Source organism: Gobio gobio (assembly GCF_949357685.1).
Source record: "Gobio gobio genome assembly, chromosome: 13".
Classification (NCBI taxonomy): domain Eukaryota; kingdom Metazoa; phylum Chordata; class Actinopteri; order Cypriniformes; family Gobionidae; genus Gobio; species Gobio gobio.
In genome coordinates, this window is record NC_137106.1 from 43,461,119 (window position 1) to 43,486,730 (window position 25,612).

At 39.5% G+C, this 25,612-nt stretch overlaps 1 protein-coding gene across 3 annotated transcripts in view; it reads right to left on the minus strand.

Annotated features, from left to right (window-relative positions):
- The window catches only part of LOC307136522 (connector enhancer of kinase suppressor of ras 3-like), a 114,183-nt gene that overhangs the window by 62,353 nt on the left and 26,218 nt on the right, over window positions 1-25,612 (minus strand). For 2 of the 3 annotated variants that reach the window (XM_079833634.1, XM_079833635.1), the window contains exons 2-4: window positions 25,376-25,539; window positions 8,878-9,080; window positions 6,177-6,264 (exon numbers count right to left, since the gene is read on the minus strand). In XM_079833634.1, coding sequence (XP_079689760.1) covers window positions 6,177-6,264; window positions 8,878-9,080; window positions 25,376-25,539 — 455 coding nt within the window. Of the gene's footprint in view, window positions 1-3,188; window positions 3,229-6,176; window positions 6,265-8,877; window positions 9,081-25,375; window positions 25,540-25,612 lie in introns of all 3 variants that reach the window. The other variant, XM_079833636.1, reaches the window with a different exon arrangement.

The following is a 25,612-nucleotide window of genomic DNA, read 5'->3' on the forward strand; positions in this document are numbered from 1 at the left end:
GAGGTTCAAAACCACCTTTTGCCGAACTCGCTCTAATCCCTTTTCCCATCACAAATCAGATCGGAAAGGCATTTATTTTCAATAAAAATGAAGAAAATATTTGAAAAGTGGAAATAGTGTCTAACGTGTGTTCATCGGTTAGGGGTAGGTTAAGGGAGGGCTTTTTAATCCCCAAAAAGCAGCATTCCTAATGCTAAAATAATTTTAACAAATATAATCATTTACACACTGTTATTATTGCATACTGTTTAATGTACAACAACACTAAGGTGCAAATAGTATCTGCCACTATTTATAAGTATAAATATCAAACTAGTGTAAATAGCAGATCGCTAAGAAAATATGCTATTTTCACTTAGTGTAAATAGAATCTAGTTGCTATTTACATGGTGTAATAATCAAAAGAAAATTAAACAATTCCTTTTATTGGCAAACAATATGGCAAACAAAGTGCTGTAAGCAGAAGTTTACTTTTAAAATTAAAACATGGAAGAAAAATTTTGATTATTCCTTTAAAAAAACTTTAAATTATATTATTAGGGGTTCAAGCATGAAATGCTGAAACCCTATTGTAATTGTAAGGATTCGTAAAACGCATCGTGCAGGCCAAACCGTAAGGCCTAGAGACATGAAACCTGGCCAGATGGTAGGCCTCAGTTTGGGGACAATCTATCAGAGTATGACCCCGAATGGCCCATAGGTGGCGCTACAGCAACCAAAAGTTCAAAATTGCTCATAACTCTTAGACTGTTTGTCCCAGGATCAAGTTATATCGTTGGAATCCTTGGCTCAAGGCAGACAAAATGGCTATCTCCGATTTGGATGTAGGCAGGGAAAATTTTCTGCTATGTCGAATTTTGTCCAAAACCTACTCATGCGAACTAGTCCCTGGTTTTTCGCCCGATCGGAACCGAACCAGTCTAGGACAATTCTCTGGACTCTCTCGATCAATAATTATCAAAAAAGTTGAACTTTTGCATTTGGATGGCTATAACAGGGTCATTAAGAAAAGAGGCGTGGCAAAATACACTCAAAAGCCTATAAATTCTAAGGGAAAGCTCAAAACTTCACGAAAATTGGTGGCCATATGTGACATCATATCCTTAACAAGCATTAAACGTTTTATAGAGATTGGACCATAGATGGCGCTATAACTGTTAAAAACCTTTTAAAACCATGTTTCCTATGGTAAATTGACTGTAAATTGACTTTTCCATCTATTATTTCAGTTTAAAATCTTGCTAAATAAAACTTAATGTCTTTTGATGCTTGTGTGCTTAAAGGCCTTAAAGGCTTGAACCCCGCTAAATGCTGCTTGCAGCTTTAATTATTATTATTATTATAATTACTTTGAGAGGTACATTCTAATGTACAATAATAATATATTTCTGTCACACTTTCTTCGAGTTAAACCCAACTTTTATTTTGATGGGTTGTCGTGAAGATGATGTGTATATGATGATACATTTATCAAATTAAATGGTAAAATGCTGGTGAAGTGACTCTCCAAGCAGCTTTGGAAATTAAGTTAATGTGTTCTTGTCCTCGTATAGTGAGATGGCAGACAGCGTAAACACAACCAACATCACGTGTGCTTGAGTACGTGTAGTAAACGAAACCATGCCATTCATTCACAAAGAGACACGTCATAATGTTAAAAGTCTCTCAAATTCTCAAAAGAAATCCTACAGTGTGAAAACACCAAAACAACTTCATGAAAGAAAATTTGGAATTTCTACAATTTGACATCTGTCAATATCAAAAACTCAAACTTAACAATATTGAAACACTATTTAACCATCTAAACATAATTACTAGCCGAGATAGAATGTGACAGGAGAGAGTATGTACTTCTCTGATTATGGCAGCTATGAAAGCTCACAGAACTCCAACTGAGAACATCTTGCAGAAGGCAACCAAAAGCAAGGAAGATAACATGGAGGAATGTTGGCAGCCATGTTAAAAGAGCATCCTGGCTTGTTTTAAAGAAATTGTAAACTCAGAAGCTGTGACTGATGTGTTGGGGGTCTGCTTATTACGGTCAGAAGTAAATCCCCCAAAGCAAACACAGCAAGACGACACATGGTCAGATAACTAGCTTCAGGCTTGGATTGAATCCAGTTTTCCAGCTTTAAATCCCCCACTGGGAAATGCATGAGAGCTTAAAATGAACGTTCTAGTGTGTCTCCTCAGGGTTTCTGCAGGTTTCATCAAGTCAAATGTAAGACTTTTTAAGACCATTATGAATTAAATTTAAGACCTTTATCACACAATAAAAAAACATTTATTAAAAAATAATATATATATATATATATATATATATATATATATATATATATATATATATGCAATTATTTAATATAAGTTCTCAAATAATTAAGTAATCAAGTAAAAAATCTGTAATAAAATAAGGACTTATAAACAAATGACAATACTGCCCTACAAAGGCAAAAGGCCTGGAGTTACGGTATTCTGCCTTTGTTTTACTGTCCATTAAAGTTCGCTCTGTTTAAATTACAGTGTAGCCTGTGTCATACATCTGTCACTGAAGCACTTCTGACACACACGATACCTGAATAAAAGTGTAGGTAAAACAAACAGTTGAGTGGATATTTTTACTAATAGCGTTTAAGGATGGTTGAGATGGCTTTGAAACGCAGTCATCAAGGTCAAGGTAAGAAATTATGTAACACAAAAGATGCATTTTAGACTAACAAATTAGATAGATCACAATCTAATTCATTTAGCTAGCTAGCAGCCTATAGCATAAATAATTGAGTCAGCTGTCCAATGAATAGGCTACCAAACTACTCCATATACAATTTGTTTTTGTAAATCATCCAAAACAACCATGGTCACTAGATTTTATACAGGTGTTACTATAATGATTTTGTAAATGGTGATCATCAACCAAATATTGGTAATGTATCAAATAAACAAATATTGATGAGTAAAAAAGATATGCCTAAAGAATAAAAGCATTATAAACTCAAGCAGCGCGAGCAGAAAAATCGCTAATAAAGCAGAGCGCATCAGTTATCATGCAGAACATCGGTATGGTTATCGTGTTTATATTGTTTATGTATTTCCAAACATCGAGAGGCAGACGACAACATTATGTGATCAAATACAATAAACTTAAAGGGTTAGTTCACACAAAAATTAAAATTCTGTCATTAATTACTTACCCTCATGTCGTTCGACACCCATGAGACCTTTGTTCATCTTCTGAACACAAATTAAGATATTTTAGTTGAAATCCGATGGCTCAGATAGGCCTCCATTGGCAGCAATGTAACTTGCACTCACAAGACCCATAAAAGGTACTAAAGACGTTGTTACAAAGTCCATTTCACTACAGTGGTTCTACAATAATTTTATAAAGCGACGAGAATAGTTTTTTGTGCGCAAACAAAAAAATCAAAATAGAGACTTTATTCAACTTTATTCTGGGCCTCAGACATGAACTCATGAAGCACCACATGCATGCACGAGAGTAGAGCCGGCGTTCTGACACATGACTCGGAAGAGAGGAGCTTTGTTTACAAGCAGAGGAAGACGCGCCGTATCTAAGCTGTTGAATTCTACATTGATTGTGCTTTAGGTCTTGGCGTAGTGCTCAAAATGGTGCTAAAGTGTGCATTTCATGGATGCCTGAACTGTGCTCAAAGTCATATTCTTGTGCATGCATCATGGTGCTTCATGAGTTCACGTCTGAGGCCCAGAATAAAGTTGAATAAAGTCGCTATTTTGATTTTTTGTTTGCACACAAAAACTATTCGTCGCTTCATAAAATTATTGTAGAACCCCTGAAATTGCCTCATCTACACGGCATCCTCAGTAAACCCTTCTCTGGCGTGATGACTCCGATCTTTCGAATATTCCTATTTTATAATTGTTTAATCGACACGTCATCCTCAATAAACCCGTCTCCGGCGTGATGACTCTGATCTTTCGAATATTCCTATTTAATAATTGTTTAATCGACACGTCATCCTCAATAAACCTGACTCCGGCATGATGACTCCGATCTTTCGAATATTCCTATTTAATAATTGTTTAATCGACACATCATCCTCAATAAACCCGTCTCCGGCGTGATGACGCAGATCTTTCGAATATTCCGATCTAATATGACCTCTGACTAGTAAAGTTGCCAGAATAATAATCATACACTGTTTGTTAATTGGCCAGAGGAGAACTGGCACCCCGACTGACCCTGGTTTCTCCCAAGGTTTATTTTTCTCCATTTTGCCACCTGATGGAGTTTTGGTTCCTTGCCACTATCGCCTTTGGCTTGGCTTGCTCAGTTGGGGACACTAAATGTTAAACTAAATATCCAAATAAATTTAATTACTAAACTAAATTAAATACATCAACTAAATTACTGATCTAACCACATTGTCACTGTATGATAATTGAAATGAGCAAGATGACATCACCATTTTCTCCAGAGCGGCTGTACAGCCGAATCAAATTTTGTTGCATTATTTTCCTGTTTAACACTGTGAAGCTGCTTTGAAACAATCTGCATTGTTAAAAGCACTATATAAATAAATTTGACTTCACTTGACTAGTGAGATGGACTTTGTAACTACGTCTTTAGTACCTTTTATGGGTCTTGAGAGTGCAAAATACATCGCTGCCAATGGAGGCCTTTCTGAGCCATCGGATTTCAACAAAAATATCCTAATTTGTGTTCCGAAGATGAACAAAGGTCTTACGGGTGTTGAACGACATGAGAGTAAGTAATTAATTAACCATTTAACATGCTCAACAGTGAGATGGTGATCCAGTGGGTTAAACCATGGAACTGATACGCAGAAGGTTGCTGGTTTGATCCCAGCGGTCACCACCAGTGTGTCCTTGAGCAAGGCACTTTACTCCATGTTGCTCCAGGGGGATTGTCCCTGTAATAAGGGCACTGTAAGTCGCTTTGGATAAAAGCGTCTGCCAAAATGCATAAAAAAAAACAGCTGTTTTCAACAGCAATAACAGCAATTTTTTGTGGGATTTATCATGGATTCACTGCATTTACGGCCAGCAAAGCAACGTAGTAAAATTCTAATAGTATTTTTGTTTTTCGATTATTAATTACAGCTCGAATATTCGTGCACACCCCTAATTAAGACCTGTTTAAAATGATTTAAGACCTAGAACTCAATACATAAGCGAATTTAAGACTTTTTTTGATTTTGAAATGTTAGACTTTTTGGTAACACTTTAGAATAATGGTCATTAGTTAACATTAGTTAAAGGTCCCGTTTTTCCTGTTTTTTTTTAAGCTTTGATTGTGTTTACAGTGTGCAATATAACGTGTTCATGTTTCGCGTGTAAAAAAACACAGTATTTTTCACACAATTTACTTATCTGTATACCACTGTTTTCACTGTCCTAAAAACGGCTTGAGGATTTCCCTGTTCTATAAAGTCCCTCCTTCAGAAATACATAACGAGTTCTGATTGTGCCAGCGGTTCCCGTGTTGTGATTCGACAGCAGCTTAGCGCACGTTGCCCAAAAAGGTCACGCCTCTTACCATAATGGGGATTATGCATGTGCTCAAAGTACAGCGTCCCTGAAGGCCAAACAAAGGTGATTTGACTCCGGGATGAAAATAACAGCGTCTCGACAACATGGCGACAAACACACTCTACAAACCGCTACAAACGCAACACTTCCTCTTCTCCACGTGGGAGAGCAACAAGACCACGCCCCCTTTTTTGCGTACTCTTGTGGGTGGAGGTTAGTCAACAAACTGTTCTACTGACGTCATTAAAGCAGGAAGTACAGGGATGTAGTCCAAACTGGCCGTTCGCTGTAGGCTTTGAAAGGGAACTTCTGTTCTCGCTTGGCATTGAACTTTGAGCTTTATAATTTTACAGGTATTATTTATGCTCTAACAGCAACATTACACACTAACTAAATCCAGCTGTTCATGGTTTGTTCATGTTAGTTCACACTGCACTAACTAATGTTAACAAGATTTTAATAAAGCATTAGTTAACAAACATTAACAAAGATAAATAAATGCTTTATAACTGCAGTTCATTATTAGTTCATGTTAACTAATGTAGTTATCTAATGTTAACTAATGACCATTATTCTAAAGTGTTACTGACTTTTTTTTTACTTTTTAAAACCCCGCGGAAACCCTGGTCCTAAAAAGTCATACTGACCTGTTGAACTGTAGTGGTCAGTTCCAGACACAACTGAATGATTTTGTTCTTGGTTGTGGTAAAATCACTGATTCCCGTCAATGGAGTTCTGCAGACAGAGGAAATTAAGGTTAAAAGACGTTATAACATGCACACTGTGTAAAAGATCAAATTAATACCAGGACAGGACAACAAACTTCTTGCGTAGGATTTTCTGATGTGGCCGTACAATAGCAAAGAATATGGAATCGGTGGTCATAAAAACTGGAGCTGGGATTAAACACATTACCATGTCAGCTCCCTAGAAATCCATTAAGTGTAGTCAAACAGTTTCCATTTCTGTTTTCCAGACAGATTAGACACTATATAACATGAGAAAATATCACTGAATTTCTGTGGTTAAAATATTATAATAATAGTAATAATAGTACCAGTGGCTTTCTACTTTAAAGGAATGTTCTGAGTTTAAAGTCAACATCTTTTGTATCATAATATCCAAAAAAATTGTGGTTACAATAAGGCACATGAAAATCAGAGTAAAACAGGCCTTGCTCTTCAAGGATTTAAAAGCAGAAAAATTAAGCTTTGTTAAAACACTTGTATAAATTCTTACTTAAATTTTTTTCATTTTTTTCCTTTTTGTGGTTGGAGATTTTTAGGGGGGTGGACAAACTTGTAGAAAGAAACTAGATGAAACTAGACAAAAATAAATCTCACTCATACCCAGCATAATTCCTGTATTGGGAGTTTTTCCCTTTTTGCCAGAATATGTGGCGACAAGCTCAGTTAAAAAAAAAGATCAGTATCTTAGTTTTACGACATGCTACGTCAAAACAAAATTCCTTTAAGGCAATTCAGCTCACTCCGTGGCCATATTTATATCGCCCATGACTTTCTAGTCATGCAAGTACTACAGCTATTTACTTGAATGGGGACCATGACTCTGTTAAAGGGTAAGTTCACTCAAAAATTAAAATTCTGTCTAGCCAGATAAGCCAGACCTACATCAAGATGTTGGGTCTGGGAACACACCATTGGCAGGGCTCTATCTGAGGGGCGGGATAAACGGTTGTCTTTCAAACTCCCTTGCACGCAATAGGATAGCGCTACAACCAACCAGAGCACTATCAGTGGTGAGACAACAATCACAAGCGGGTTGCGGCTGAGTCCCATACGTTTTCCCACCAGCAGAGTTAGTTGATAGATTAAACTTTTGCCGTATCCGTTCGGCAAAACTCTGAACACATCCTTTTTTTTTAATACTTCAGTGTCGTTCTTTGTTAGTAGGGAAGTAGCAGGGAACTGTCGCAACTCTGCGTCATTATGTTAAGCCCGCCGACCGACTCTATACGCGATGTGATTGGACTGACTAGAGTTTGGTTTTTCAAGCTCACAAGTCAATGGAGAGAATTACATTTGTTGCCACTAGGGTGCGTCTAGATTTCAAGGCTAAATTCTGTCATTAACGTAGAACTAACATACAAATAGGAAGAGCTATACTGTGGTAACAACATACTGCATAGGAGACTGGCACAAACGAGAAGAAATAGTTGAATAAAGTCGTTATTTTTGTTTGTTTTTTGCACACAAAAATATTCTCGTCACTTCATAACATTAAGGTTGAACCACTGGAGTCACATGGACTATATTAACAATGTTTTTACTACCTTTCTGGACCTTGAAATTGGTAATTAAATTGCTGTCTATAGAGGGGTCAGAGAGCTCTTAGATTTCATCAAACATATCTTCATTTGTGTTCCGAAGATGAACGACATGAGGGTGAGTAATTAATGATAGAATTATCATTTTTGTGTGAACTAATCCTTTAAATGTTTGTCGAAATGGAGAAAAGCAATACTACATTTTGTCTGTTGATTAGAGTCTGCATCGCCACACCAAATGAACTCTCAATGTACTGTACTATAGCCGTGTTGAGCCATGCTTCTATGAAAAACATTATTGACTCTTTTAAGTTTAAGGTAGGAAAACAGCTGCAATTTTGTTTTTCCCCGTTTATATGTATTTACAAGTGGGCAATCCTTATTGAATCGTGAAAGGAACTTTTGTGTGGTTTTTGGAGTAGCTGCACTGTAAAACTATGATTTTACGAAGTAATAAAACAAAGATTATACTATTTCAGTCTTTCTACTCCAAAATTACATATTTAATCCAATGTGTTACTAGCCGTTTCTTTGTGAAATTTACTAACAATTTCTGAGTGGAAAAAGTAAATCCTACAACACATTCTTTCATTGTATGCAGAGCGTTGCAAATCAGTCACTTATCAGGTTCCACTGTAGGGAGGATATAGCAAGTCGGCTAACTAGGATCTGGAACAGAGCTTTTGTGTTCACAAAAACCTCACCCTTCACGAGAAAGATGTGGTTAGCCTTGTACAGACTGGTTAAGAAAGAAAGGAGGATTGTATCTGGTTACAACTTTCTACCCTGTCTGGAAAAATATCTAAATGTAAGTGCTGCTCATGCAAGTCTAAGTTCTGACTCTGCAGTGAATTATATGACCTTCCAGAGGATTGCCATCAGTTTTAAGAGTAAAAGCTCCTTATAAATCATCTGTGCGCAACACAAGATAGCCCTTTACATGCTTAAATTCCCAGAAAACTCTGTCCATATGCCTCCTTTACATAAGTAAAGGAGCAATAGAAATAGAAATAACCAATAGAAATAATATGTAAAGAAATGACGAATAGGGATGTTTGTACCTGTCCAGCCATGCCAGGAGGCTTTTGGCTGCTCCAATAAGTTCAACCACAGAGGAGAGGAATTCATTTGGGAGCTTGCTAGACGTGCTGCTTTCATACGTAGGACTTTTCCTGCGTTCTGACGTTGCATTGTGAAGGCTGTTTGTCACAGCTCTCATCTTCAGCACTAGAGTCTTCAAGTTATCCGTCTCCACGCCATAGTTCTGAGGAAGAGGCAGAAAATGATATATTACTGTAAAGCCCAGAGTATACTTGTTTTTTTATGTGTATGCTAGGGAATGCATACAGTATCATATCCTATACTGATGACAATTTTTACATCATGTACTCTGTACACACAGCCAGATTTTTCTTCACAATTAATCAAAATAAAATCTAAACCGCGTTTTTGGCTTTTGCAAAGACTGCGATGTAATTAAATGTATGCGCTGCATGTTTCAGAGTGTAGTGTGGCACTGTGTTCTTGCATGTGAGCAGCTCATGACCCGCCAGTGTTTTCAGCGCCTCAGAGAGGCTTGTTTCACAGTAAATGCTGCTCCACACAAACTCAATCTCTGCCTCTGCTCTGAGTTCGGGTCACTCTAACTTCTATTTGTGAATCATATTCCCATATTTGTAATGAGCAGTGCTTATAAACAGGGCTCCCTGTGGTTATTCGTCAAAATAAAAGTTTGATGGTTTAAAGGGATAGTTCACCCAAAAATGAAAATTACCCCATGATTTACTCACCCTCAAGCCATCATAGGTGTATATGACTTTCTTCTTTCAGACAAATACAATAGGAGTTATGTTAAAAAAAAAATCTGGCTCTTCCAAGCTTTATAATGGCAGTGAATGAGGTAATCCGGGGGTTTAATAAAGGCCTTCTGAAGCGAAGCGATGCATTTGTATAAGAGAAATATCCATATTTAGAACTTTATAAACAAAAATAACTAGCTTTCGACAGACGACAGTATGCATAGATTTATGGTGAAAGAGTAAGCTGACGCATGACATATTGATGAACACAGAAGGGCAGAGCATAGAGCAAAACAAAACACTGGTCACGAATTAGAAGTCTAAAGCGAGAATTTATAAAGAGAAATGTCTGAGGATTTCAATATAAGAGAAGAGGAGCTTGAGTTTTTTTCAGCACTATTTGTTTGAACCATGAGAGTTCAAAACTCAAACGCTTACTCTATTCCTACATCCTTCATTGTGTCAGGGGTTACTCTTTTGGCGCAAGTCGACTTGCGTAGGCTATCTGCTGGAAGCTAGTTATTTTAGTTTATAAAGTTCTAAATATGGATATTTTTCTTACAATAACCCATGACTTCGCTACAGAAGGCTTTTATTAACCCCCTGGACTCGTATGGATTACTTTTATGATGGATGGATGCACTTTTTTGGACTTCAAAATCAGGACCGCCATTCACTCCTATTATGGAGCTTGGAAGAGCAATAATATTTTTTGTGTTTGTTCTTTGTTTGTGTTAGATTTAAAAAGAAACGGAGACGACAGAACAAATATATATATATATATGTCTGCATCAATGAATGAACAGATACACCCAACTCTAGTTTAAACAAGTACAAAGACATTATTATTGTTTATGGAGAGAAATAGTGCAGACACAGGACAAAGATGAAACTGTCTAGTGCTTGTGTTCGAGCATGCTATCAAATGGAGTATACTTTGAAAGGCTTCATGTTCAGCTATAAGCATATGCTATCAGCTATACAGGTATGAGCAATTGACCAAACTACACAGAAGTAGAAACTCTTGAACTAAAAACCTGTTCATTATTGTGATTGGTTACAATGGCATATTGGGTGATGCCTTATAATTCGACTGGATAGAATCGAGAACTGTATGTGGAAGTTTGCAGAGGATTAGGTACAAATGTTGTCTGGCTATCACCAGACCAAGCTCAATTTAAGATTGAACATTGGTCTGGGGAGTCTGCTATGTATTTTCTACTGCACAAGAGGGATGATAAATTAAATGACTCTGTACACAATTGGATAGTCCTTCAACCAATCAGACCACAAGAGGCGTGATCAACGGGCAACGACCCATTGATTCTCTATCCGTCATCGTGTTAAACCCACCAATAGCGATCCAGGTGGATAAGCCAGTCTGTGATTTGTTCCCGCAAAAGTGTAACAGAAGTAGTAGAAATGAATGTACAGGTTTCCAGACTGAGTTGCAGGGGAAAATCAAATCGCCGGCAGATCAGGCTGGGTTTACCCAGTCTAGTACAAATGTGGTCATGCATTCAAAAACATTAGAAACAACACAACTGACAGAATGGAACAGAACACAATAGTCTTGAGATATGTTTTTGAAAGCTAAACAGCTTTTTCACTTGACACTCTGGGCCCTATTTTAATGATCTGAACGCATGGTCTGAAGCGCATGGTCGCAGGTGCACTTAGGGCGTGTCCGAATCCACTTTTGCTAGTTTAGCGACAGAAAAAATGGTTAGCACGCCAGGCGCATGGTCCAAGGTTGTGCCTAGTCTCTTAATGAGTCGTGGGTGTGTTTTGGGTGTCACAGTCTCATCTCCCATTCCCTTTAAAAGCCAGTTGCGCTTGCACCATGGCGGATTCGCTATTTACATGGTGGAATTTGTGAGTGGAAAGACTGAATGCTTCTCCAGAGAGGAATCCTTTTATTTTTAATATTTAAAAATGTTTGTGTGCTGCTGTGTGTCCCTGTGTGTATAATAAGCAGAGTGTACGTGTGTTGTGCACCCACCTATAGGAGGATATTACTAACGCGCCCTTTAAATAGCACAAAAAATACTGCGACTATTGATACTATTGACTTTAGACCAGGTTTTTGTTGGTCAATGGCGCAGTCGTTTTCAGTTCCTCAAAATAGCAACACACCAACAATGCGCCGGAACACACCTGGTTTTCAGACCTATATATATATACCTATATATACCTTTAACTGTCCTTTAACTCATATAAAAAAATATTAACACTTGAATGTGGGTAAGTTTCATAAATAAAGGCAACATTTTAAACAAAAAGTTGAGAAAAACACATTTTTGTAAAAGACTACGCCTTGATAAGATTCAGAACGATGATCAAAACATAGATGGAGTAGATTGAGTACATCAACACACCCAAAGCTTCACAGTTGTTTCCTCTTCATGGGTTCGACATTTCATTGGGTAACGTTAGGCAGTTTTGATTTACATGCTGTTTAATGTTTGATGATCGCGTTATTTTACATTTGCGTGTGTAATCTTCTATCACTTGTTTCAGCTTCTTCTCCTGTGTTTTGATCCGGAGATTCTGTACCAGAAGATGTGTCATAGCGCCCCCTACTAGAGCCCTGCGCGGGACTGTTTTCTTCATCCCGCTCCCGCCCGCACCCGCCGAATTTCTGACCATTACCGCCCGCTCCCGCAACGTATGTGTTACACTCCCGCCCGCTCCCGCAATATGTATGTCCACTCCCGCCCGCACCCGCAAAACTCTGAGAATTTATTCCCGCACAATAATAGAGATGCATTGATTTTGTGTCTTCTCCCGTCCCGCAGGAGAAAAAAAAACACGTATTTGTATTGATATTATTAAAGAGATTAATGGGGTTGTTTGTTTCGTTTCCCTGGCCTGCATGTAAAAAAATGTAAAAAAAAGACATACATTCAAATATAATTTCGTTTTTATCAAAAACTTTGCACATAAAAATAGACTGCTTTGCAAAACAGAAAACAGAAAACCAGATTGAGAAACAAAAAACAGATCCCAATTCGTCGGTCAGTTCCGACGTACGTCGAACGTGACCGACTGAAAGGAAACCTGAGAAAACATGCTTCAACAGAACGTAATGTGAACACAAAATAGCAAACGGACATTTAGAAACAATCCATTTCCACTCACTAAACTTCTATGTATTGTTTGTCAAAAACACCAAACAGTCAACTTGACCTGCAGGGAGTGCTGAGCGTTTTTGGTGAGGTATGATCAAGTAGCAATGTATTTGCCAGCTGCGCAATATGTGGATACATAACGTTATACCGCATGATTTTGCCTACCAAAACAATTGAGAAACTTCTCCAAATGTCAGACTTTACTTGCTTAGCTTTTGTGCTGTAAATACCTCGTTTGAGGTTCTTTTCTACATCATCTATTGACATCTTCTCCATCATGTCGTTAGGCAACCTCCCTATCCCTCCGATTCCCGCTGTGTTTTTTTTAGCCGCCCATTCCCGCCCGCAGCAAAATTCAAACCGCCCGCTCCCGCGAGATTTACGTTGGGTCCCGCGGGACCCGGCGGGACTCAATCCCAATGCAGCCCTCTACCCCCTACCGTATAACAGTGAAGAACATGGATAGCTGGAAAATTCAATGGTGGAGTAAAGTAGATTTTAAGTAAATTCCTATGTACATCTGTTTTATATCAATATTCTAATCAATATTTTCAAACAATGTAACTTTATTAAGACATAAAACTATGTTAAAAAGAAGGAAAAAAGTATATTTAATAGGCTACTCAATCAAAAGATTAAACACAATTGCAAGCCAAGTATACTATGAACACTTAATTATACTTTTAAGTATGTCACAATCCAAAGATTGAGTACAAGTATAGGCCAAATATTCTTAGACTTTTCTGTCAGTATAAGTTAAGTATACTTAAATGCAATTTGAAGTAAATTTCTGAGAAGTACATAAAGTATATTTCTGAGAACTATATAAAAAGTACACTGAAAGTATACTTTCTTATTTTTAGTTTAAAAGAAGTATACTAATAGAACACTTGAATACATTTCTTTTTCGTAAGGGTGGTTTAGCTCGGAGCTCGAGCCAAGCTCTGTGTTCGAGCCTCCTTCGAGGACAGCAAGCCCAGTTCATTTGCCCTTAACTATTAAGACTGAATGGGCAGGCAAACTCGTGAACCATTCTTCAGGTTGCATTCCACGCCAATGAGATGTGCACATTACACCACCTAATGGATATAAACAAGTTTGCATTTCACTTCTGTTGTTATGGTGTCCTTGTACTATGTCATGGATTTAAAACACGATTGATTTGTATAAAAACATTTTTTTTTTTTTTTAAACCTAGATGCTTGACTTGCCTAATACTATATATTTAGTTGACAATTTCTATCCACTTCTGGAATGCAATGTATGTAGGCTTGTTCAGCAGATGCAGCAAAAAGCAAAGAGACTGTATTGCATACAGTGCAATTTAATCCACACTAAGAAGGCATCATCGTTGGTGTATTAAATTCAACACCCTATGCTCAACTGTTACATGATGTAAAGCAATTGGACTGTTTAAAATTTCACATCCCTATTTAGACTCTAAAAATTGTTTGGCAATTGTGTGATACTTAATTTAGCTACTAAACCTGGCATCCCCTGTGCTCTACTTTTAATATCTTGGAAAGCACAAGAGCGTTCCTCCTGGTCTGGCAAATCTCAGTTTGCAAAAGTACTGCATCTAAACCAGTCTTCATCTCTCTGCACTGGCTACCACTCGCTGCTCGCATACAAGTTGAAGGTGCTTACGCTCGCTTACAGATCCACCACAAGCTCAAATCCTGCATACTTTGACTCGCTCCTACAAGTCTACACCCCCCTACAGAAGCCTTCGCTCAGCTAAGGAGCAACGGCTTGTGGTACCATCACAGAGAGGCAGAAAATCCCTCTCCAGAACATTCACCGTTCCCTGCTGATGGAACGATCTTTCGCAGCTCCATCCGAATTGCAGAATCACTGACAACATTCAAACGACAGCTGAAAACTTCCGCAAGCACTTAACCTCATCTTAAAAAATAAAAAAAAATCCTTTTCCTTATTTTCCTTCTATTTTCCTCTACTTCTTCCCTGACCTAGTGTGTGATGCTCTGTGCAATGTCCAAAACGTAGTACTTCAGGCACTTTCTGTGTTTCGCTGCCTCCTAATGACGGATTGCTTCCTGTACTCCTCAGTTGTAAGTCGCTTTGGATAAAAGCGTCTGCTAAAAATGCATAAATGCAAATGTAAGCCAAAAACCCTTGCTCATCTCTGAAATAAAAAAAAATCTACTTCAGGTTTATCTGCTATGGTCTAGAAAAGGATAGATCACTCATAAATAAAAAAATCTATCATCATTTCCTCACCCTTATCACATTGGAAAACAAGTTTGTGACCATTTTTGCCTTCATGTGTAGCGCCTCAGAAAGTGTTGTGACAGGTTCACATGTCTTGCATCCCATCATAACAGATGTAAAAACAAAAGCCAGGCTTTTGAGGTAAAATAACAAAGATGTAAAAGAGTAAATAACCAATTTTGGTCATATGGCTTCTGACAATTTTGGATATAGTACATGAACAAATGTTAGGCCTAGTTTCACAGACAGGGCTTAGATTAAGCCAGGATTAGGCCTTAATTCAATTAGGACATGTAAGTAGCTTTTACAAATGTGCCTTAAAAAAAAACTTTACTGTTGTGCATCTTGAGACAAAACAATGGTTGCTTTTAGTTAAGACAGATCAAACATGCATTTTAGACTGGACTATAGGCTTAAGCCTCATCCGGGCAACATAGTGCTATTATAGCTCCGAACAACCACTGGTCTCTGTCTGCTTTAACTAATAAATGTTGATAGTAAATGCTGATAGAACTATTTTGGGTGAACCATTCCTTTAAACAGAACCTATTACACTACTGGTCAAAAGTTTAGAATAATCTATTTATAATAATAATTTTTATGTTTCTGATCAATGTTAAAAACTATTTTGCATTGCATTTTTAGGATTCTTTGATTAATAGAATGTCCAAAAGAACAGAACAGAAGTAAAATTATAATATCATCTTTTGTAAGATTATAAATGTCTTTACTGACCCTTTTGATCAATTTAATGCGTTCTTGCAAAATAAAAGTATTAATTTATTTAAAATGGGAGTGTATCACAAACATTTCCACAAAATATTAAGCACCAAAAACTGGTTTCATCCTTCATCTTGCAAATCAGAATTTTAGAATGATTTCTGAAGGATCGTGTTACACTGAAGACAGGAGTAAATTCAGCTTTGATCACAGGAATAAATTACATTTTAAAATATATTTAAAATAGAAAAAAATAAATATTGTACTGACTGGCAGTGTAGATGTGCATTTAATAATAGCTGCCCTGTGAATCTCAGAAGCTTCAGATTGAGAAACAGATCTTCTATGGCTTCATAAGAACCTTTCAGCAGCTTTAATAGTTGCCTGATTGTAAAGATGTGAATGTGAAAGAAAGTCTAATATACCTAAGGATAACTAGCCTAGAAATCTAGACGCACCCTAGCGGCAGAAAATGTATTTTGCCGCGAGTGTAGTCTAGCAATTCTTGGTAGACCTGAGAGCTGGAAAAACCAAACTCTGATCAGGACAATCACAGCGTGTGTAGAGTCGGTGGGCGGGCTTAACATAACAACGGCACGTCACGGCAGAGTTGCGGAGGTTCTGCGTGCTACTTGTAAACAAAGAAGCTGACGAACAGCTGTCTTTTGAATTGGCTTTGGCCGAGACCAGCTGACGCTACGGGGAACGATATACCAACACCGCCATGCTGAGGGGAGTGTCTGCCTATTGGCAGTGACAACTGTCAACACAAGTAAATTCAACTGAAAAACCTGAGCGACTCCCCCTCAGGTCACACTGGGCTGTCAGCGACAGCACTCCCTACGGTCATAGCCAAAGCTATGCGACTAAATGGAACCCTAACGCCACTGCGTGAGGTTTTATCTAGACAGCTCAAAGGCCCGGGACCACTACACTACCCGAAGGCGCCCCAGCCAGTCACTGCTCGGAAAACAAGTTCTTCCGAGTGCCACCAGGGAGGCCTGACCTGGTGCCCTAAGTGTTATGAACACTTTGGTTTAGCCAACCCTGTCTGTTCAGAAACAGAGCCTCTGGATGGTGCCAAGGAGGCATCCAAACTAAGGGACTGAAAAACTGGCAGTCCTACTTAGCCCGGAACTCAGAGACGGGTTATCCAAGAGAGCAATACTCAGCGTAGCGCTTTACAACCCTTGCTAGCGAGGGGAGTCTGCCTGCTCAAATCAAGGATCTATCAGGTGCTTGTGTTTCAAAGCAGTAAAGAGGCCGGAGAGGCCTACAGACTGATCTAACAGGGAGGCCTCACGAGAGGCCTACGACTGTCTGACCAGGCTCAGGCGGCTGTATGCTCATAGACGACCCTCAGTGAGGGGAGCAGGTGAACCTGCCTGGCGGGTAACCCCCAGCTGTAGGCCCAACTAACACAAGTTCTAACACAGAGAACTGTTAACCAAGAAGTGCCTACTTTGGGAACTTCGCCTTCAAGGAGGCCCCGTGGGCCTACTACCTGATAGCGAGTTCTTCCCCCAGGGAGGCCTATAGAGGCCTACTACCTAACAGCACGCCATGCTGGCTACCCGACCATCCTGGCTCGGGAATCCACCCTCAGGGAGGCCTAGTTAGGCCTACTACCTGACAGCAATATATGCCAACTTTAAGAGCGTTCAAGCTCACCTTCAGGGAGGCCTACCACCTGCCAGCGAAGCATGCTAACTGCTGAGGTTACGTCTAGGGAGGTCCCTTGAGGCCACCTGATAACAGTTGAAGCTGTCTGTCAAGGTAACTGGAAAACTGTTTTTTCTTAACTTGTTTTCTCAAGGAGGCCTAATGGAGGCCTACTACCTGACAGTCGAGCTACGCAGGCTAGCCGAGCATCCTAATTCAGGAACTCGCCCTCAAGGGAGGCCTATTGAGGCCTACTACCTGATAGCCAGCCTTTAGGGAGGCCTGGAGAGGCCTGCTATCTGTTTGCGCCTCGTGCTAACTGTTTCTCAAGTGACTGGGCCCCAGGAACGCCTTAGGGAGGCCTGACGAGGCCTACTACCTGCCTCTGGGTAAACCCGGTGCGGGCCTACTGTCAGATAGCAATTTATGCTACTGTTCTAGTGACCACAACCTGGGAACTCACCTTCAGGGAGGCCTTAGTAAGGCCTTCCACCTGATAACCTGCTAGGCCGCAGACCCGGACGGCGTGCGCCGGTGCTCGCATTTGGAGAGACCTGGTTAAGGCCTTCCAACTACAACAGGCCTACCCCGATAGCAAGTCATGCTAGTTGCCCGGGAAACCTACTCTGGAAGCTCACCCTCAAAAAGAAGCCTGATGAGGCCTTCTATCTGATCGCAAGCCTACTAGGGAGGCCTAGTGAGGCCTACCACCTGCTAGCACTAACTCAACCGTGCTAACCGTCAAGTGACTGAGACTCAGAGCATTCCTCCAGTGAGGCCTAGCTTTAGAGGCCTGCCAACTGATAACAAACATTTTGCTTTCACAATGTGAGAGTAACAAAGAAGACCCTAGGGGCTCGTCTCCACGGAGGCCTGATTAGGCCTACCACTTGATAGACCGTCAGGCTAGCCATACCGATGCCAACCATCGGCCCTGGCCTTCAAGGAGGCCTGATGAGGCCTACTACCTGATAGCAAGCCCTGCTAGCTCCCCTAGTACCTGACTCAGGAACGCGTTTCCAGGGAGGCCTGGTGAGGCCTACCACCTGGTAGCAAGCTCACCCTGACTGATACGAAAACCTTGACAGTTAGACCACTGGCTGACTAATAGCTACCAGCACTGCTATGGGGACCCGTTCCCAGGGAGGCTTGTAAGCCTACAAGCTGTACGAGTCTTACAATAGGCGAAAAGCAACTGCTTTTTTGAAAACAATAATGTAAATATTATTATTATAAGTGTGAATGAAAAAATTAAAAGCGCATTTAAAAAAACAAAAACAAGCATGATTTCATCTCGTAAATGTCTTAGTGTGTGTTTTGGTCATAATTTACTTTTTTTTAAATCTAATTTCATCCTTTTTATCTCATAATTAGGATTTTTAATCCTAATTTAGATTTTTAAATCATAATTAGGATTTTTAATCCAAAATTCTGAATTTTTATCTCCTTCAACCTTTCATCTCACAATGACTTAGCATGTTAGAGTGAGTGAGTGAGTGAAGTGACATGTGGCCAAGTATGGTGACCCATACTTGGAATTTGTGCTCTGCATTTAACCCATCCAAGTGCACACACACAGTAGTGAACAAACACACACACACACACACACACAGTGAACACACACCCGGAGCAGTGGGCAGCCATATTGCTGCGGCGCCCGGGGAGCAGTTGGGGGTTCGGTGCCTTGCTCAAGGGTCTCACCTCAGTCGTGGTATTGAGGGTGGAGGAGAGCGCTTATTACCTAGATGTTCTAGTGGCCAGTGATCGGAGTCGCCGTCCTGACGGTAACAGTTCAAACAGGAGGTGTCCAGGGTGAGCGGAGTCTGTGATGATTTTCCCTGCTCTCTTCCTCACTCTGGAAGAGTACAGTTCCTGGAGGATTGGCAGGGGAGCACCAATAATCCTCTCCGCAGTCCGGATTGTGCGTTGTAGTCTCTTGATGTCAGATTTGGTAGCTGAACCAAACCAGACAGTGATGGAAGTGCATAACACAGACTCAATGACAGCCGAGTAGAACTGAATCAACAGTTCCTGTGGGAGGTTGAACTTCCTCAGCTGACGAAGGAAGTAGAGTCTCTGCTGGGCCTTTTTCACAATGGAGTCAATGTGATTGTCCCACTTCAGGTCCTGAGAGATGGTAGTGCCCAGAAACCTGAATAACTCCACTGCTTCCACAGTGCTGTTCATGATGGTGAGTGGGGGAGAGCTGGGCTGTTCCTCCTGAAGTCCACTATCATCTCCACCAGTCTGTAAGCAGACTCGTCACCGTTTTGGATGAGGCCGATGACAGTGGTGTCATCTGCAAATTTTAGGAGCTTCACAGAGGGGTCTTTAGAAGTGCAGTCATTGGTGTACAGGGAGAAGAGCAGTGGGGAGAGAACACACCCCTGGGGGGCGCCAGTGCTGGTAGTGAGACTCCTGGATGTGAGTTTCCCCAGTCCCACGAGCTGCTGCCGGTCTGTCAGGAAGCTGGAGATCCACTGACAGATTGAGGATGGCATGGAGAGCTGGGTCAGTTTAGCTGAGAGAAGATCAGGCATAATGTATTGAAGGCCGAACTGAAGTCCACAAATAAGATCCTTGCATAAGTCCCAGGTCTGTCGAGATGTTGCAGGATATAATGCAGTCCCATGTTGACTGCATCATCAACAGACCTGTTTGCTCTGTAGGCAGATTGAAGAGGATCCAGCAAGGGACCAGTGATGTCCTTCAGGTGGGCCAGAACCAGTCTTTCAAACGACTTCATGACCACAGATGTGAGAGCGACAGGTCTGTAGTCATTAAGTCCAGTGATTTGGGGTTTTTTGGGGACGGAATGATAGTGGACTGTTTGAAGCAGCAGGGAACTTCACACTGCTCCAATGATCTGTTGAAGATCTGCGTGAAGACTGGGGCCAGTTGGTCAGCGCAGGTTTTCAAACAGGCAGATGAGATGCCGTCTGGGCCTGAAGCTTTCCTAGTCTTCTGTTTTTTGAAGACTCGGCTCACATCCTTTACACAGACCTTAAGCTCGGGTTGGATGACAGGGGGGGAGTAAAGGGGGAGCAGGAGGTAATGGGGGACGTGTGAATTGCAGATCAGAGCGGGTGTGTGGTGTGAGACTGAGGTTTTCAAATCTGCAGTAAAAAGCATTCAGCTCATCGGCCAGTTGTTGATTCTGAGCAGATCGGGGGGAGTTTGAAAAATCCATGTTAATGCGGGTGAGGAGAAAAAGTTTGTCCGTTTTGTTAGGAAGTGATCAGAGATTCGCAAGATGAATACTAGGGAGTGCAGTGCGGAGGCCGCGCACACAGAGTTTAACCAGCACGCCTGCTCGCGTCCCCCGCTTGTGTCTGGCCGCGCATTTTAAACACACAGCTGCGGCTCCGACGAGAAAATCAAACAAAACGTCCGAATAATCAAAAACTGCAGAAATGTTGTCTGGTGTGTGTTTCCTAATGTCCAGTAGTTCGTCTTTGGTGAAACTGATCGGAAAAGAATGACTAAACGCAGAACAAACGAACAAAAACAACACAATAGCTGAAGAGCTCCATACCGAGGCTGCCATCCGCGGTGCCATCTTGTGCATCTCAATGTTTGAAATATCATTTCAAACATTTGATCTTATAATTTTGACTCAGCATGTCATATTTTCTTTTTATCTCACTATTATGACTTCTAAAATCATATTTTTGACTTTTTATCTAATAATGAGGACATTTAAAATCATATTTTCAAAATTGTATCTTTTAATTATGACTTTATGATAATTGAAATGAGCTGAACATAATATAGTTGAATATTTAGTAACAGTATTGCTTTCTGTGTATTTTAAACTGCTCACATTGCCAACTCACGAGGATGTTCATTTGAGAACATATGGAGTTTTTATGGGAACTTTAGAGTCACATAACGCTGCACAAAGACAAAGCTAACCAGCGTAATTAGCTTCCTGTTTAATTCTTGTCTGCTGACTAGAAGTACTTGATTCAACATTAATATCAGCATGGCAATGTTACAAGTTAGCGTTCATCAAATAATTTAAATTGAATGAAGGCGCCAAGGTGCTTTGAGGGTTTTTATTTATAAAATTATAGGGTTACCTACACCTGATAGGGTTTGTAGGAAATGAGAGATTGGTTTCGTCCATCAGGGCACAGACAGAGTTCATAGACGCTCTCACATATGGGGGCAGGAATTTGTTTCCTGTTCAGCATGAAATAGACTTCAGGACATCCCATCAGGGAGAGATCTGGAGCCCTACTAACACGTAGCACTTTCTGCATCCAATACTTGGCCTGAGTGCCTTTAATATCATTTCCAGTGCTATGAGACAATAGGAGCCTCTTTCCATCGTGATTTAAGGACAAAACAGATGTATGAGGTTTGGGGAGACGATCTGAAAAAATCATTATGAGTTTCATTCTGTATCATTAATTCTACTTAGACAATGATGCATTTCACAAAATGTGTTAATTGACATCTAAGGAAATTCCTGAGATTCTATCTGTATATTACTACATTATTTTATCTGAAGATTTATTGCATGGCTCTCTGGGATGCTTGATTACAATTGGTCAATCTGCATTCTGTGGTCAAGTATTTGGAATAATGAGTGTGAAATTGCACACTCTTAAATATAAAAGGTCTTTATTGGCATCTGTGGTTCCATGAAGAAACTTTAACATCAATGGAATCTTTCCTTTGCAAAAAAGGTTCTTTAAAGTGGAAAATGATTCTTTATATTATTAAAACATTCTAAGAAAAAAAAGTTATTTTTAACAACTGTTGACTAAAAGGTTCTTTGGGGAACCCAAAATGGATTTGTGGCCATCGTCTGCTTTTGATGCTAGGGGTCTGGGCACAATTATAGCATTCAGCGCTGGACACTGGGATGTACGGTATCTTTAACCAGTACTGACATGACCATCAGTCAAAGCCACCAAGACCTTCTTCCTAAGCATTTCCATGTGTCCATTATAAGGTCCTTGAATTTTCTACCCCATGCACAGAACACAGCCATAGAAACCAACGTCTGTCTGAGCCAGTCATTTCTCATGTAATGATGTCCTTGTTTCCTTTTTTCAAAATCATACTGTCCTGTAAAACAGTGTTGAAATGTACTTTACATTCATTATGTTATGAGTCCCAGAGATCCTAATACTGCATGTATAAAATAACAATAGTATGGCAAGACTGATCAATTATTTTCCCTTTTAAATTATTTATGTTTCTCTTACCAAACAAGGTTATTATTGTTAACTAAAACCATAAAAAAAAAACATTTAGAAACATTAGGCAAAATAAAATGAAGGAATTTAAAAATAGTTTTGAGACCCCTTCATTCTGGTCCATTCTTATGCATTTCATCCAGTAGAATTTGACAGCAAAAACATGTCCTGTGTGAACGGCTTCTCATTCTGTGCTTCCAGCTCTCAGTAAGTGTACTTTGGCAAAATAGTTTAGATTAGAAGGGTTTGTGCTGGCTGGGGACTTGCTGAAAACAAGCTAGTATTTTTTTTATCTTGTTATGATGTAGTCCCTCTATATATTAGCTATATTTAACTACTACATATATTAAAATATTAAGCTTTTGATAAAAATGCTTTTGATAAAATGCTAAAATATTAAATATTAAAATAAAATATTGGGTACATACTTATTGTGTATAAAACTTTTGCAAGGTTTTACTGAGGTTGAGACATTTATTATAACATCCTGATGCAATTACATGGTCCTTTACATTTAAGTGCCATAAAAAAACACAGCATATTGTATCAAATCACGTCTATTGCAATCCCAAAATTCTGACCAGTGATAATACCTAGAATATCAAAATCAACTGCTGGCGGTCGATCCTCTTCCTATTTAGCACCTAAACTCTGGAACAGACTTCCTAGCACTGTTCGGGAAGCAGACACACTCTGTCAGTTTAAATCTAGACTAAAAACACATCTCTTTACTATGGCATACACATGAAACATTATCAATTTCTATTATTCAAATCAGTTAAATGATTGTTTTAGGCTGCGTTAATTAGGTCTGCCGGAACCGGGAACACTTCCCATAACACCTGATGTACTCGTTACATCATAAAAAGAATGGCATCTATGCTAATGTTAGTCTCTCTGTTTATCCCGAGGTCTACTGCAGTCAGCCGGATCCAGATCAGATGGTGGACCTGCTCCTAGACAAGACCACAATGCAGCCCTGAAGTGTCGGCAGAGACTGTGTCAACTAGACTCTCCCCTGTGAAGGCCTCCTTACCTTCCCTTCCCTTCCCTTCCACTCTATACAGATAAAAACACATATGCACACATACGTATTCAAACACGGTTGCCTATAGACTAAACATGTAATGCTTGCGTACATGCCGTCGCTGTTTTGGCCGATTAGCCCTTTTTGTGGTTTACGTGGGGATGGTGGTGGTATAGTTTTAAAACTATTTTAAACCTATTTCATGGTTTGCGTTCTCCGGCCACCAATTGCTGTTGCTGTGCGGATGGGGTCCGGAACGCATTGGTTGAGGATTAAATAACTAATCAGTTTTTACAACAGAAATTAATCAATCAAAATCTTACTTAACAAAATTAATTTCCTAATATCACTGTAAAGCCGCTTTGAAGTAGCCTGACAAGCCAGACCCACATCAAGATGTTGAGTCTGGAAACTCACCATTGACAGGGCTCAATCGGAGGGGCGGGATAAACGGTTGTCTTTCAAATTCCCTCTGTACACAATTGGATAGCGCCATGAGCGCCACAACCAACCAGAGCAAAGAAGAAGGTGAAGTGCCGTTCTTTGTTCTTTTCTCAAAGAAAAGCTTAACTCCAAGTCTTCCAGAGTCGCGGCCAAAGCCGTTTCCAAAGACCGCTGTTCGACAGCTGCTTTGTTTTTACGAGTAGCACGCAGAACCTCCGCAACTCTGCCATGACGTGCCGTCATTATGTTAAGCCCGCCCACCGACTCTACACATGCTGTGATTGGCCTGACCAGAGTTTGGTTTTTCCAGCTCTCAGGTCTACTGAGAGTTGCTAGACTACACTCGCGGCAAAATACATTTTCTGCCGCTAGGGTGCGTCTAGATTTCTAGGCTAGCGTTGAAGCATTCTGTGTTGTAAAAAAACGCTATATAAATGAAGGTGGAGGTGACTTATTTTTATGTATGTACAGTACAGTAAAACAAATTATGTTTTTGAAAGAAGTCTTTTATGCTCACCAAGGTTGTATTTATATAGTCCAAAACACAGTAAAACAGTAATATTGCGAAATATTATCAGAAATGAAAAGAACTGTTATATGTAATTTATTCCTGTGATCAAAGCTGAATTTTCAGCATCATTACTCCAGTCTTCAGTGTCACATGATCCTTCAGAAATCATTCTAATATGATGATTTAATGCTCAAAAAACATTTTTTTTGTGGAAATGATAATACTTTTTTTTCAGGATTCTTTGATGAACAGAAAGTACAATGAACAGCATTTATTTTTTAATTTATTACATTTATTTATTAAATAGAAATCTTTTGTAACATTATAAATGTCTTCACAGTCACTTTTGATCAGTTTAAACGAGCATCACTGATGAATAAAAGTATTAATTTCTCTATTTTTATCTTACCACAAATGTTTTAATAGTATCATTGTTTACACGAAAATGTTAAGCAGCAAAAACAGTTTTCAACATAGAAAATAATTATAATATATGTTACCTGAGCATCAAATCAGCATATTAGAATGATCTATGAAGACTGGAGTAATGATGCTGAAAATACAGCTTTGTCATCACAAGAATAAATAAAATGTTTAAAGTTTACAATATTACAGTATTACTTCACAATATTTCACAATATCAGTGTTTTACTATATTTTTGATTAAATAAATGCAGCCTTGGTGAGCAGAAGCGACTTATTTCAAAAACATTAAATAATTGCTTGACTTAAAGGCAGTCCTTAAATATATTTTTACTACAGTAAATATGTCATAAATATGTCATAAGTTAGAGGCACAACAAATGTGAATGAGAACACTAACCAGAGCACAGAGGAGATCTACGGCCTCTAAAACCAGTTCCTGGTGGCCAATGCGGGCAACGGCCAGTTCCTCAAGGTCCTGATGGGAGATCTTCAGTAGCTGTTCTCCATTAATCTTCTCTCTCTCAAAGTTGTGCACATATTGTTGTAAGCTGTCATCGAGACCTTCACATGAAGAAGAGGAAAGAGAAAGAAAACTTAAAAAAAGGATAAAGAATGTAATTTCTGCATCACAAAC